This window comes from Olea europaea, chromosome 14 (assembly GCF_002742605.1).
Source record: "Olea europaea var. sylvestris chromosome 14, O_europaea_v1, whole genome shotgun sequence".
Classification (NCBI taxonomy): Eukaryota; Viridiplantae; Streptophyta; class Magnoliopsida; order Lamiales; family Oleaceae; genus Olea; species Olea europaea.
This window is the reverse complement of record NC_036250.1, coordinates 7,901,550-7,916,829: the sequence shown is the minus strand read 5'-3', so window position 1 is coordinate 7,916,829 and position 15,280 is coordinate 7,901,550. Positions and strand designations below refer to the sequence as shown.

The 15,280-nt window shown below is 34.7% G+C and overlaps 2 protein-coding genes across 3 annotated transcripts in view; both read left to right on the top strand.

Annotated features, from left to right (window-relative positions):
• The window catches only part of LOC111409014 (probable NAD(P)H dehydrogenase (quinone) FQR1-like 2), a 6,757-nt gene extending 2,182 nt beyond the window's left edge, over nt 1-4,575 (top strand). The window contains exon 2 of the mRNA XM_023038907.1: nt 4,084-4,575. Coding sequence (XP_022894675.1) covers nt 4,084-4,312 — 229 coding nt within the window. The 3' untranslated portion in view covers nt 4,313-4,575. The remainder of the gene's footprint in view (nt 1-4,083) is intronic.
• A 3,504-nt stretch (nt 4,576-8,079) lies between these two features.
• LOC111409013 (F-box protein At5g49610-like) lies at nt 8,080-13,880 on the top strand. 2 transcript variants are annotated; one of them, XM_023038904.1, is made up of 3 exons: nt 8,082-8,269; nt 8,883-8,990; nt 12,450-13,880. In XM_023038904.1, the coding sequence occupies exon 3, from the start codon at nt 12,481-12,483 to the stop codon at nt 13,561-13,563; it is 1,083 nt and encodes a 360-aa protein (XP_022894672.1). In that variant the 5' UTR covers nt 8,082-8,269; nt 8,883-8,990; nt 12,450-12,480; the 3' UTR covers nt 13,564-13,880. The 2 variants fall into 2 exon arrangements, with proteins under 2 accessions (XP_022894674.1, XP_022894672.1); XM_023038906.1 differs by lacking the exon at nt 8,883-8,990 and having other exon boundaries at nt 8,080-8,269.
• The last annotated feature ends 1,400 nt before the right edge of the window (nt 13,881-15,280 follow it).

Below are 15,280 nucleotides of genomic sequence, written 5' to 3'. Positions count from 1 at the left end.
CTTGCATTGTTTAGAAAGTCTTAATTGGGGATACTAGTGCATTGACAAACCTATAAAATAATTCAGTGTAATATAAAATACAAAAACATGTTCTAAGTGAACCACAAACCATCTTAAAAATTAATAATAAAACGAATTAAAAAAAATAAAAGGTCTAACTTGCAAACAACCATATATAGATTAATCAAGTAGCAATAATAAATTCCGAACTTAGTGCCTGTTTGACACACATTAATTTATTTTATGATTTGCTATTAGATTATTTTCAACTACACATTCACATGATAGACATCCAATCAAATTACAGCCCAAGCCATCAACAATTCTAGAGTATTCCATAGTTTGTTAGCAAAAGGATAAAAGGGTGATAGATAGCTAGCAAATTGTCTATAAATGTAAGGGAGAGTTGGGATATTCATTCATTCACGTGTATGTTGAGTCTAGTGGGAGAGTCCCGAGCCTTTCGAGTGCTTTGGGTTGTTTGGAGTCCTTTCTTACGTTCATTTCAATAAAATTACTCATTTTCATTTCCGTTTTCATCTCTGCATTAAACCAGTCAGCTTTAACAGTTGGGTTTCTGTCAAAATAGTATCAGAGCAACCATTGTGGCCTTGGGACATTACATCTGAGGAAGAAAAACAATTAGAAGATCGAGTTAATCTTTTGGAAACAAAGATCGATGTATTGCAGTCACAGTTACAAGAAGAGCTTCGAAAAATAAAATTCGAATTTTAGAGAGCGATGTCTAAAATGACAGAGAAGCTCGATTTGATGATAAAAGAATGGGAAGGACTGGAACGAGAAAGGCAGGATAAGGGGATTATAGAAAATTCGCTAGAACTCACCATTGCTTCTGAGATTTCCCCAAAATTGGAGGAAATTGGAGCAAATACCCGCATCACGCACCGTCGGGAGGAACTGGACAGGAAGGAAAAGGGGTGGGCAGCTACCTCACCTAAGTTGACCATCAGCTCAGAAATTTTCCCAAAATCGGAGGAATTTGGAGCAAGTATCAAAGACATGAATATAAATGGCGAGCAGAACATCGGTTGAAAAAATGTTTGACAACAGCTGCACCAGATCATACCCTTATCTCTGAAATTTCGTCAAAATTCGAGATAATCGAGGATGGTATAGACGGCTGGAATTGCTGGGATTACCGGAGGCTGCTCAATAGTCTGGCAGGTCCCTTCTCGACATTACCAGAGAAGTTATGTCTGGGCAATTTTGTTAATGGGTTTCAAACCTTGTTGAAGCCTTAAGGTGTGGGCCAACTTTTGAAATTGGCCTAAAGGCTAGAAGACAAAACTGAGCTCATTAAGCACGCCAAAATGATTTACAGCCCAAATAAAAATGGAAATAAATTCCCTAGCCCAAACTCTTCTATGGTTTCCATAAATGCAACTGGTTATGGAATTTGTATGGATAAAATTTTACTGGTTGATGGACGATTGCCTATACTTGCTAATAGCTGTGGCAAGCTTACTCCAAGAATGGTACAGCTAAATGGAAATTTGAATTTTGAAGTTGAACCACACATCCACCTTGAGGACAAGGTGGATTTCGAGTCGAGGGTAATGATAGACATCCAATCAAATTGCAGCCCAAGCCATCAACAATTCTAGAGTATTCCATAGGTTGTTAGCAAAAGGGGTAAAAGGGTAATAGATAGATTGTCTATAAATGTAAGGGGGAGTTGGGATATTCATTCATTCACGTGTATGCTGAGTCTAGTGGGAGAGTCTCGAGCCTCTCGAATGTTCTGGATTATTTGGAGTCCTTTCTTACGTTCATTTCAATAAAATTACTCATTTTTATTTCAGTTTTCATCTTTGCATTAAACCAGCCAGCTTTAACAGTTGGGGTTCTATTAAAATGGTATCAGAGCAACCATTGTGGCCTTGGGACATTACATCTGAGGAAGAAAAACAATTAGAAGATCGAGTTAATCTTTTGGAAACAAAGATCGATGTATTGCTGTCACAGTTACAAGAAGAGCTTTGAGAAATAAAATTATTTCCATTCATATTCACACAATAAAATATTCTACGTGTATATCAAATTTTTTTTTCCACTTTTTAAACGCGCATTTTCCTAAAAATCACTATTTAAAACTCTATTATTATTATTATTATTTTTTACAATAATGGTTATCAAACAGGCTCTTAGTATTCACATGAAAGAATTGTAATGTACTTCTGCTAGATGTGGAATCAACCTAGAAGTCCCATATCACCTCTACTAATAGAATAATATAGAGTCATTTTCATATTTTATCCTTACACTATTTTCATCACTATTAGTTTCTGCCAATTATTTATGTCGTTTCTTTCTTGTTTAAATTGATAATACACCTCCCATGTATTATCCATTGATTAATAAAATTATTTGATTACTTTTCAAAAAAATATATATATAATAGTGCATTATTTTTTCCCTTCCTCTTTTGTATCAAGGCGTAAAACCTCAAGAATGACACTCTAGGCATTCAAAGAAAGCCTCGTGTGGCGTGCCTCAAGACTTGAGCCTGGAATAGCATTTTAAAACAATCCACCTATGTAAATTGTCATTCTTTTAATTTGTGGCATGACATTCACCATAAAACTTCTTATCACTCCCTATCACACGCATTTCCTAAATCAGTAAACATTGTATGCAAATTTTGGTTCTTTTCCCTGCATTTCATTAATTTCTTAAGTAAATGACTTCTATAACAGATTCTCATCACTAATGACAAATTTCTTCTAGGAGACTTGTAAGCTTAACAACTTTGTACTTTTTATGATTATAAATATCTTCTTTATTCTAGTAAATAAGTACAAAAGCAGTCATCCTCTATTCATAAATCATCATTTATCTTTAGAATCTCATTAATTAGTTTAATAACCTTAAATGCCCTCTCCCAGTTATGATGGAAATTTTTTGTGGACTTCCCTCTTTTGACATGTCGATCCTTTACTTTGCCTTACTCACTTTCAAAGCCTGGATCATTTAGTATTGCTAACATTCCCATCTTCAATCGAGTTTTGCTCATCTCCAAGATGCACGGTACGCCTTTCATGGGATGATATGTCTATCCTGACTAGTCAAAAGCCTCTGCGTTTTATATTTCACTAAGAAATTGGGAAAAGAAATGGAGAGTAGTTTTGGAAGAAGAGGAAGGCAGGAAGGGGAAACAAGAAACTGGTCTCATAAGTTAGTAATTATCAATATACTTTCAATTTACAAAATTACATACACAAGATCTTATCTTCTAAAAAACTTGGAAAACAAGGACTCTTTTTGTTTCTTCACTCAGTGATTCAAGTTAGAAATAAGATAATGATTTGACGATTTGAATGCCATTTATGACTTGACTCTATCAATTCCGGAACCCTCCCATATGCTGAGTCCATCAATTGGCCCTATTCCATAGAGTTTTTGTATGTGGGAAAGAAGTGACATAATGAAGATCTTTGTCTGGAGATTGATTTAAAATTATAGAATCACAATGTTGGTAATCATTGCTGTGAGCAAGAGGCTAGCTCATATTATTATCGTTTTTGGTTTCGGGAAAGTTTCTGGTTTGATGCCTTGAAAGCTGCAGTACTGGATCACTAACTCTATTATCATGATCATCCATAAAAGGCCCCCTTTCAGAATCTCAATTACTTGAAGAGAGATGAATAAAGATTATGTGCTAGCTTGTCTTGATCATTTATGCCCTGATTTCTGTTTCTCCAGAATCTTCTATAAACATTAGCGTGGCTGGGTAGTTGTAACGAGTGGAAATTTTGTATACGTTGAGAATTACTTGGATATTTCTTACTTTTAAGGACAGATGACACAGTTTTGGATATGTTTATATCCACATACCACCCTAAAAATTACAAACTGCACCACTTTTGGCGCTGGTAGCATCTTCAAACAAATTATAGAGGATGCTATCATACTATATGTGTTAAGCATACCCCGTTTCCAAATGCTTTGGCCATTCATCTTTCTCGGGTTTTGAGGTTGTCATTCGTTGAGATCATGAGTGCCCTTTCAAACAGCATTTGCTTTGTCCCAAATGTAAATATATCCCTTTTGTTTGTGTTGCAGATGGACAGCAATCACTCAGCTAGCTCATCATGGGATGCTATTTGTGCCCATTGGGTATACTTTTGGCGCTGGTATGTTCAAAATGGATTCCATTAGAGGGGGTTCTCCATATGGTGCTGGAGTCTTTGCTGGGGATGGCACAAGAGAAGCAAGTGAAATGGAGCTGGCCCTGGCAGAGCATCAGGGTAAGTACATGGCTGCTGTAATCAAGAAGCTAGCTCGGGGTTGAAAATGTTAGCTTTTCAAGTCATTTGAACTTGGATTCGTTATATTGGCTTTGACATTTTTCCATTTTCCTTCTTTTGGATGGTCCCTTTAGTCGGTAGCTTTATGGTTGACCTGCCTTTTCGTTCGTGAAAAATGTGCATATTTTTTTGTGTTTTTTGACTGGTTACAGCATAATAAGTTGCGTGCCTAGATTTGTTGCTTATGTATTGTTGACTCACTTGATTCGAGGAATATATCTGCTGCGGAAGACTTGACTAGTCAAAATGATCGTATTGGCTTGGAGTATCTAAATTGATGATGGGGTCACTGTCCTAAGTTTCTTTGAAGAATCAGTCATCTTCAATCATGAGTACACACACAGGCATGGCCACATTGCACTAAGTTACTACCATAGATTGTTTCAGAATTATCAAGGCTAATATACAACATTTCACAAGAATTAAAAAAGGAAAAGAAGATAATCATCAACCAAGTATTTCTTACATTTACATATGTATATACATGTCCTATGATGAACTTGTGGAGAATTCTTGAATGTTTCTTCAAGCTTTCCATCAATTTTAGGCAATGTGGTCATTTGACATCAATTTTCAAGGTTATGGGCTGAATTCTTTATAGACTAGTCGAATGCTTTATTCCACACACACACCGAGACAAAAAAAACCTTCCTTCACCTAGTGCGGGAGAGAGGAAAAAAGAGAGGGGCCGGGGAAGGGGCGGGGGGGGGTTAATGAAGTTGCAATGGTGCATCACCCGCATAATATGAATTGATTACTTTCAAAAACTTCACTTCTTCAAGCCTAGGTTGCCACTCTTAATCCTCTTAAAATGTTGCCTATATCTCCACCTCCCTCGACACAACCACTATTAAGAACCCAAAGTAATTACTATGTCAATAACAAAAGCAAATTCCCTCCTTATCAACCATTGCATGCAATGGCAAAAAAAGGCGGCAAAAGTCGTAATAGACTAATAGTGCAGTCGAGACAGCTCCAATTGCAGGAGGATTGGTCACCAATCCGATAATAGGATGGTTTCTTTACACAATAAATTGTAGCCCGACCCTCGGGATTGATTGGTGCTCGAGGTTAAGTGGAAATTACACCAAAGCCAGTGTTTTAAAATCACAATTCTAAAATCAGATATTACATAAATCAGGTACTATATATTCTACCCAAACAAATCCTAAATCATTTTTCAATTCTCATATCTCGTCTCTCTCTCGCCACCCTCTCTTCCTCCTCCCATTTGGATTCATCTCATTGTCGTCGCCCGCCAATTTCATTCCTCATCAGTGTTGGCCTTCCTTTTCCCTCTCTTCGCTGGCTCCGGTGACAAGTACAAGAAAGGAGGCTCCGACTCCAGCCTCAACGGTCGTGCTGGTTTGGGCGACGGCAGGCAGCTGCATATGACCGATGCAATGACTCTTGCAGTGGCAGCAGCATCGTCACGCTTGAACGGCAGCTGCACACGACTTGCTGCACTACTGCTAGTTTAGGCGTACTGAAACTACACAGGACCGGCTCTAGCTTCAATCTGCAGGTTGTGATTTCGAGGTATTGTTGGTGTGTTTGAGATTTTGTTGGTTGTATTTTCAGATCTTGGCGGTGGCTGTAGTGGTGGCGTTGATTGTGTGATCTGATTTGTTGTTGGTTTTTAGGTGATGGTGGTTGTGATGTTGGTTGGCGGTGGTGGTGGTTGTGGAAGTCGTGGCAGTGGTTGTTAATCTCTCATCTTCCTTCTCCATGTTCGCTGTCATCGGTCCGATGAGAAACACCGCTGCAGATTTGCCTTGGTGGTGGTGGTGGTGGTGGTTGGTGGTGTTCCACCTCTTTCCTTCTCTCTATCGCTACTGTGAGTAAAAATGCACGATTTGGTGAGAACGACATTGCAACCAGCGTGACTTGGTGGTGGTATTGTCGTGGCCGAGGTAGTGATTGGGACCAAGTAATGTGGTGATTATTAATCAATGGCCTAAAAATTTGATCATTTTGTGACTAAAAAAATAATATGTGACCATTAAATTTAAAAATATGTTACCTGTGACCTATACTTTTTTGGATTTGTGACAATTTGGGACCTATAATTTATTGATCTGTGACCAAATTTCTTGATATGTGACTTCTAAATAATCTGTGACTAATCAAAATTTTGATTTGTGACATCAAAAATATCTGTGACCAATTAATTTGATGATACACACCAATAAATAAATCAGTGACCTATAATTGTGAATTTGTAACCATTAATAATATAATTGTGACTTTATTATCATTATTTAATAAATATTTTAAATTAATTAGTTAAAACCTAATTTTTGCACTAATAAAACTTGTAACCTGAATTTTGAATTACGCATAGTTAAAACATGATTTCTGAACTCTTCCCCGAAGTTAATTATATAAAGTTGACATAAGGTCAATTGACTTCTATTTCTCGCAGAAGAGTTTACTTATGTCATTTTGCATTAAAAACATTTCTAGTTTGATAAAGTATTTTCATTTTTTTTTCAAATATATTCAAAAATAAATTTTTTATCTTAAAAATAGCTTTTGACATTTTAAAAATGTATCTCAATGGTTATTGAATTATACACCATATTATTTAGGGATAAATACGGTTCGATTTGAGCGGTTTGAGACAAATTTTCAAACAAAACCATTAAAAGCGATTTGAAATTTTTCCAAACCAAAACAAGCCGGTTCAATTTCTAAATCCAACCAATTCAAACCATTTTTTTTTCGGTTTGGTTCGGTTTAAAACTACGGTTTAATAATGAAAAAATTAATATATATCAAATAAGTTAAATTATAAATATTAGTATAAAAATTCACGCTAAAACATTAGTTGTATTATTAAAAAAATTTATAAATCAAAATTATATAATTATAATCATTATAATGCAACAACATGATATAAATATTTTAAACTCTTAATCAATAATAGTGGCATCCATTTACAATTATAATACACGATTCATTCTCTTCATAAATATAAAAATATAGTACATGAATTCATTGATTATAGTTAAATGATATAAAATAACTAATAATAGTAAATGAACAAAAGAATAAAATAAAATAATACCTAGATGTTGTGACTTTTTGTGAATCATTCAATACTTCTACTCCATTCAAATATTAGCGAATTACTTTAAGGGAGTCTGATAATTATTAGAACAAAATAACATAATTACCAATAAAAACATAGAAAAAGATCACAAAAAAAATAAAAGAATTTGGATAATCTGATTTGAATTTAGGCAAAATTTGAGAAAATTATTAGTAGAAGGAAATGAAATGTGCAAGTTTGAATTAAAATTCAGATTTAATTGTCTGTTCAATTGTAATGGAGAATCGTTGAATATGATTTAACACTAATTGTTCAACACCTTACCCAATTTAATGATTTTATATTCATAGTTGTGCTGACTAATGTGTATTTGGATATGATTTAATTAATAATTAAGATGTAAAATTGTCTAATTTAGTTCAATTGAATTATGTCTAATATGAAAAATAGCACGGTGCATGGTTCAGTATCCATTGAGATATATTTCAAGTTCAGTTATGAAGTAGTAACACTTGACAAAATTCGATGATTATTAAAATATATTTTTAAGTTTATTAAATAGAAATACTTAAGCTCTCGTTTGATAGTAATTTTTTATCTCAAAAAAATTAATTTTTGACCATTATTTTACTATTTTAATCGTCATTTTTTATTTACTCACTCAAAGGTGGGACTGGCTTTCTCTCTTCATGATCACTGCGCCCTAAGTTCATAACCGCTCAAATAAGCTTCAAGCCCTATTTCCACCCACCACGTTAAGAGAGTGAAAAGGTTATAAATGATAGAGAAAATATTAAAAAAAATACCTAAAGTAAAATCAACCATTTATTCAAGAAACTCGACTATCCTCTTCCTGTAGTCTCGATCAATAATCGAAATCAACTAGGTATGAATATTTCTCCTCTATTTTAAGTGTCTTTTAATCCGATTAATTTATCGCTGATCGGTACTAATTCCAATCAATAATAAAAAAAATCTCTCAAAATATCACAAAATTCATCTTTTCTCTTTTCTTGTACGAAGGCTATGATTTTTGTATTATATGATTGCGTGCATATAAAGATTTCTTTTATTTTTATTTTTACGAATTTGTTGAAATTTTTCATATTTTAGTTCAATGTTTACTTGTTTGAATTCTCATGCTCCACCTAGGGTTTTGTTTGCTGTTCTTTTTCATATTTTGGGTTGTCTTTGCTTGAATTCTCATGCTCCACCTAGGGTTTTGTTTGCTGTTCTTTTTCATATTTTGGGTTGTCTAACCCATGGTTTGGTTATTATGGAATTGGAGAGAAATTTTGCTTGATATAGAGAGAAGGAATTTTCTATTTATACCAACTTTGCAAGGGGAAATGGGTTTTGCAGTAGACATGTTGTTAAAATATCTAATAATGAAATTATATAGAATTATCTCAACAAAGTAAGTAAAGTGTATTGGATTGTGCATTTATTTTTATCAAAAAGGAAATTGTTTATTTTAAAACCTACATTTTCACTTACAGCTACATTGCACTGCCGCATAAACAATGGATCTGCTGGGCTGGATGAACTTTTTAAACCTTGCGAAACATGCTTTGGGAAATCATGCTAACCAAATACGTCACTAAAATGTAAGTTTGATTACTTTTAAACGTGTTGAACATGCTCTAATCCTTTTTTCACGTCCTTAAATGCTCACAAGTCCAGTGTTTAGAAAGCCTCAGTCACTACCAAGCAAGTGGGTGCTTGGCTAAGAATCCAACTTCTTTACAAAGTGAAAGGCGTATTTTGATATGTATGCCTCAACAGTCAACACAAACCTATTAAATACCTTTTAAAAAATGTAAGAAACATAATAATTATGCCTGTAATAAGTGAAAAAATATCATGAAAGTTTATAATAAAACAATTTACCAAAGTTACAAGTTTAACTTGGAAATAAACATAAAATAGATTGATAAAGTAGTAAATAATAAATTGTCAAATTAGTGATCATGTAACAGATTTGTAGTTTATTACCATTCTTTTATAAAATGCAAGAGGTGTATGCCTCAAATGAGGCCTTCATTAAGTTCTCAAAGCTTACGGCTTGAGTGCCTTTTTTGTTTTTTTGAAGGCTTATGCTTCGACTTACTAAGGTGCACACCTCAGAGCATAGAGGTGGCTGCTGATGTGTGCACTCATGGAGGAATTAACAATTTAACCTACTCTCTCCTTGTACTCTACTATAGAACATCATTCCTCTATTTCCAAGTGAAATCTTTCCCCACATCTGCATCGCCACTAATATGTGAGATGATGAAAATGCATCTTCCCGTGGGTTCAATTTTTGAAGCAGAGAAAACTAGGAAATGAAGGGATAACCATCTGTCTGCCGTCAATTCTTTTTGTTTGATAGATGCAATCCATGAGCTTGTGTCACATTCTAACCATTACTTGAAATCCAATTGATTGGTGTTTTGTTAGTATTATGATGTATCTTAACTTATTTAGAAATTACTAATGATGTTTTTGATGTGTATTGTAGCTATCTCTAGCATAGTAGCATATGATGGGTGCATATTTTGTTGATTCTTGATACTTATCTACAAGAAGAAGATACAACAAGACGAGACTTATTGTCAATAATGTTAACACTACAACTCCTGAAACGTCTAAAGAAATCAAACAATTTTGAACTACCTGGAGTCATTAATTTGGTTTACCTTGTCCTCTTCAAACCTATTCTACTTCGATCACATTTCTTTTGTGAATTGGATTTTCTTTAGGTACACGCAAGACATGCTCAAAGCGTCTAACTTGTCCTTCACTTAATTCGTGTTCAGTTAGTGCCACCACTACATGATTTTGTATATCCTCATTTTTTTTTTTTTAATTCTCGTGTGATAATATGTTCATCTTAATACCCATTTCGTGCATATAGTTCTAATAAGCACAAAATGTGATGTGGAGTTTATCTTTTAACTTAGCAGTAGTTATCCATTTGATTCAAACCACTCTAATATGCTGATGCACTAAATTTAAAGGACAATAATTAAAAATGAAATATTAATGATAAATTAAGTCTACAGGGCATAGGCTACTTAGGTCTTTGCCATGGGCTTTGGCAGGCAATTGCATTTTGTGTTATATATGTGGTTGAGTTATATTCTACTACAATATCACCGTAGTAAAATTATTTTTGGTGACATTTGTCAGCTTTGCTAACAAAGCCAACTTGGAGATAGTTGTGATAGTCCCAATGAATTGATTGCATCATTTTTTTTCTTTGAACTTTTTGTAAGAGTTCTCAAGTTAAATTCAAGTTTTGAAACATGTTATTCATTTTGTGAAATACGTAATATTTTTGACCATATGTAATTGTTGGCAGAGGAAATTGTGAAGATATAGAAATGGTGATTAAACTGCATTCACAAAAGTAACTTTTATGAATAAAGAATCAGGAAGTTAAGAGTAAGTTAAAGTTACTGCGTGGGTAGTCATTCATTCAATTACCTCGATACATACATTTCTTGATGTGCATGGTCATCTCCGTATACATTCTTATTTATTCGAATAAAGTTCTGTTATGTGCTTTGATCTTGATTTATATCAACCATGTCCATTTTTTTACAAGTCCTTTGAAATGATTGTTCCTTGTGGCCTTAAATAGCCTGTTTTGTATATTTAAAAGTAGTGCACAGATCATTAATGGACTGAGCAGATTGGTGGAACAGGTAGTTGAACCGAAATGCATTATATTGTTAATTAAGCAAGCATATTTTATCAATTTTTCCTATCTTAAAATAACGGATCCAGAATTCTGGTCATGAAAGCCCAAAACCCACAATATTGTTTGTTTATTGCTCCATTAGACACTATATCAAAATAGCTCATTTGACAGATTATTTTGCTCCACAACACATGGCTTGTCAAACACTTGCTCAAGGAATGTAACCCTCAAGCACTAGAAATTTAAAAAATATGTTTAAAATAGGATACCTTATGTGGCTTGCTGGACCCATGTATATGAGGCGTGACAGTGTCCTACAAGGAACAAGACATGTCGGATAAAGACACATAGCGCCCTAGTAGGAGTGTTCGATTTTCACAGCCAGCAGTTAAATGATACATTGGAGCAATTTACATGAAGTTATACTAGACAGAGGAAAAATGACTTTTAACTGTAATTCTTCACACGGTCTTAAAAAGTAAATTATTTCTTTGGAGTTAATTAAATCATTGATTACTGAATTTTACCTTGGGTTACCACTTGCTCACTGAACTAAAAAAATGTTATCCATTGCTCACTCATTTATTCAAATGTTTATCCATTCATCACTCCGTTTAAATTCTTTGCCAAAATTGACGGAAAACTCCACGTGTGCAAACGGAAAGCTGACTCGGCTCATTTATACCATTAATTTATTCACTTGGATTAAGAATAAAATAAAACTTAAAAACCCCAAATTACAAATACAAAATGTTTAAATAAAATTTAAAACCCCAACTTCTGTTTTATTTTTTATTTAAAAAACCCCCGATTGCAATAGACGGATCTTCACACATTCTTGTTCTTAAATTTGTTCTTATTTATCACTGGTGAATGATATTCGTTCAATTTGGGGGATTTTAATTTTATTTAAATATAGGGATTTTGTGTTTGTAATTTGGGGTTTTTAATTTTAAATTTATTCTTAATCCAAGTGAATAAATTAATGGTATTAATGTGCCGAGTCAGCTTTCCGTTTGCACACATGGAGTTTTCCGTCAATTTTGGCAAAGAATTTAAACGAGTGATGAATGGGTAAACATTTGAATAAATGAATGAGTAATGGGTAATCATTTTTGGTTCAGTGAGCAAGTGGTAATCTAAGGTAAATTTCAGTACGCAATGATTTAATTAACTCTATTTCCTCGTGTGCTGGAACTTTATATCAGAGTAGCTACCTGCTAATACTAAAATAGGTAACTATATATTCTACATAGACAGGTAAAATAATAGCTTTAGAATCACAAACTAAAATGGACTTTTTTCCTCTATCATGATTTCTCTCTACACTCTATTTTATTAATCAGCTGCTGTACGAAATTTTTATTTGTGGCTGCAGTATCAAATAGAACTTATCTAATTACAAATAAATGGATCGTGGGAGAAGGCTGGACAAATTCCTTGGTATGCTGAACAATAAGATGTATATGGACCTCAGCCAAATCATAAGGGAACATGCCCTTCCTTTCCTACCTGCAAAATCACTTTTCAGGTTTCTCTGTGTGTGTAGAGACTGGAAACTTCAGATATCGACTCCATTCTTTGCCCATAATCAGTCAATTTGTTGTGGTTCGACCTTCGGTTTCTTTAGCCAAGTACCTGGAGAACTACCATCATTCATCTCCGACGACCCAATAGCTTGTGGTGTACCTGATCCCTCTTTGAGATTTTTGCCTGAACCAATTGACATTTTGTCTTCATCCAATGGGCTGCTTTGCTGCCAATCTAAAACTGGGAATAAAGCCTACTACATTTGCAATCCTGTTACCCAGCAGTGGAAGAAACTCCCAGAACCAAATGCTGATCATGGGTTACATCCTTCAGTCGTGCTCATATTTGAACCATCCCTGCTCAACTTTGAGGTCGATTACAAGCTTGTTTGTGCCTTTCCATCTGCTGACTTTGACGATGCCACTGAATTTGAGATATACTCCTCCAAAGAAGGATCCTGGAAAGTTTCCGGAGAGATTTGTTTTACTTCATATTCCGTGGAAACAAAATCAGGGGTTCATGTGAATGGGGTTGTTTACTGGAAATCAAGGGGTCTTCTAGCTTATGATCTGACGAAAGATAGATCACAAATGCTCCGAAGCTATCATTCAGAAAATGGTGTTTTAGGAATGATGAATGGAAAGCTTTGTTCAGCTCATGCTATTGGGCACTCGATAATGGTTCAAGTATTGGCTAATACCCACAGTAATACTATGCAAATGGGCACCCGTGCCAGGATGTGGGAAGAGAGAGACAGGGTAGTTCTTGACAAGAAAGTGATTGGTGGGCTTGTATCTGAACTGAATGTGGTTGCTGCTGCTGGTAACAAGCTGTTGGTTCAGCAGCCCGGAAATCTATATGTTTATGACTTGCTCACAAAAGAAACTAAAGCACTGGGCATGACATCTACAGGTCGTGACACGAGATACATACCTTATGTAAATAGCCTTGTGTACCTTTAATCTACTCTTGTTGCAACGTTCAAGTACTTCCTGAGTGAAGACACCTTTTAGCCTTGAAGATATCGACCTGCAGCATTCATAGCTCAAATTTATCATCCCAAATGAATGCCCTAGGTTTAATATTGCTATATCGTAGTTTCTGATTCAAATATGGATTAATGCTTTATGTGGTTTTTTTCCTTTTCTTTTTCTTTTCTGTGTGTCTGGAACGAACTTACCTCGGGAAAGCAAAATGCTGTTCTGAATTTGGGCTTGGGTACTAATTTGTAGAAAATTTGATCCATTAAAGATGCTTGTCCTCGTTCATCTGCCTTTTAGTTTTTACTTCTCTTTTGTCGGATCCTAATAGTTATGCGGATTGTGTGGAGGTGACGTTGTGCAGAAAATAAGATTTGTTTCAGAGGATGTTTACGCATGCAAATTTGAAAAACGCTAAGCGCACAAGTTTTGTTTTACAGATTTTTTGGTAGCATGTGTGTGGTCCAATTTTTTTTTTTTTTTCATTCTTTCAACCAGATTTTGTCAAGTAACCCACCTGTATGAACTCTGTTAACCATACTATATAAGCATAGCAAGAATCAATAAATTTATCTGCCCCAAATTAGATTATGAAACAAATCTCTCTCTTTCGTATCCAGAGCTCTGATATTGGTAATCTACAACATGAATTGTGGTGTACGATTTGTGATACACTTGATGAGATTCATCAGGATGAAACACTAGTGTTAAGTAGTGAACTTGCATGTTTTTGGTTTAAATTTCATCCCACTTAAGATAGTCGTACTCATTCAAAGATAGCGTGCACCACGTTATGCTCAGATGGTTCCTGAAATTAACATGACCAAGTCAACAAAATGCTTATTAAGTTTGGCCCCCATTTTCTAGGATATATTTTCTACAGACTTACAGTTTTTATAAACTTTTCAACCATATATCTTATCAACTTTTATCAAAATCTTCTAAAAATCTTATATTTAACTAAACCAAAAGAGGCTAATTATCAAGCTAACCACACTATTAAAGACCAACTCAACACCTAACCGCTTGAATGAATTACCAGCAAAATTCTGTCCAGAAGTGAGGTACTTGTTAAGTGCCTAAACCAGTAAGATGTTAGCAAGCTTATGTTTGGCTCATGGTTATAAATGGCACTCACCTTTCGAAAAATTTACAAGTATTATCCACTTATTAACCACTCATTTTATCTATTTATAATTTAAAACGCTAATAAACACTCAGCAAATATGCTTTAAAAGTTAATCACTTCAACGTGGACCACTTATATCCACTATTCCCAGTCTCATGCATCCTGCCCCTGCCCTCATTGCGTTACAACTCCCTTACCACTTTATCTACCCTACTTCCGTAGTGTGCTCCCTCGTATGACACGGATCAGGGTGGGGGTTTACGAGATCTGAATACCCATATGCGAAGAAAACTGAATTTTGTTAACTTAAGTGCTAACGATGAAATTGAATATGAACCCAATTACTCATTTTACTAATTTTACATATTATAAAGGGGTAAAATAACATGCAATCACTCGTAAATAATCATCAAAAGACACTTTCAATGCAGCCACGCAGTAATACCAACATTCCTCAACAACCATTGATAATAGTGACTGCTAACGCATTTTAATTGCAGTAATTCAATCCCCACAACAGGAGGATTTTCCCTCCCAATAGCCCTATCTATTAACGTAGCATCAATCATA

Excerpts from the sequence above, each read along its gene's own strand:
- LOC111409013 (XM_023038906.1), top strand. The coding sequence starts at position 12,481 with ATGGATCGTGGGAGAAGGCTGGACAAATTCCTTGGTATGCTGAACAAT.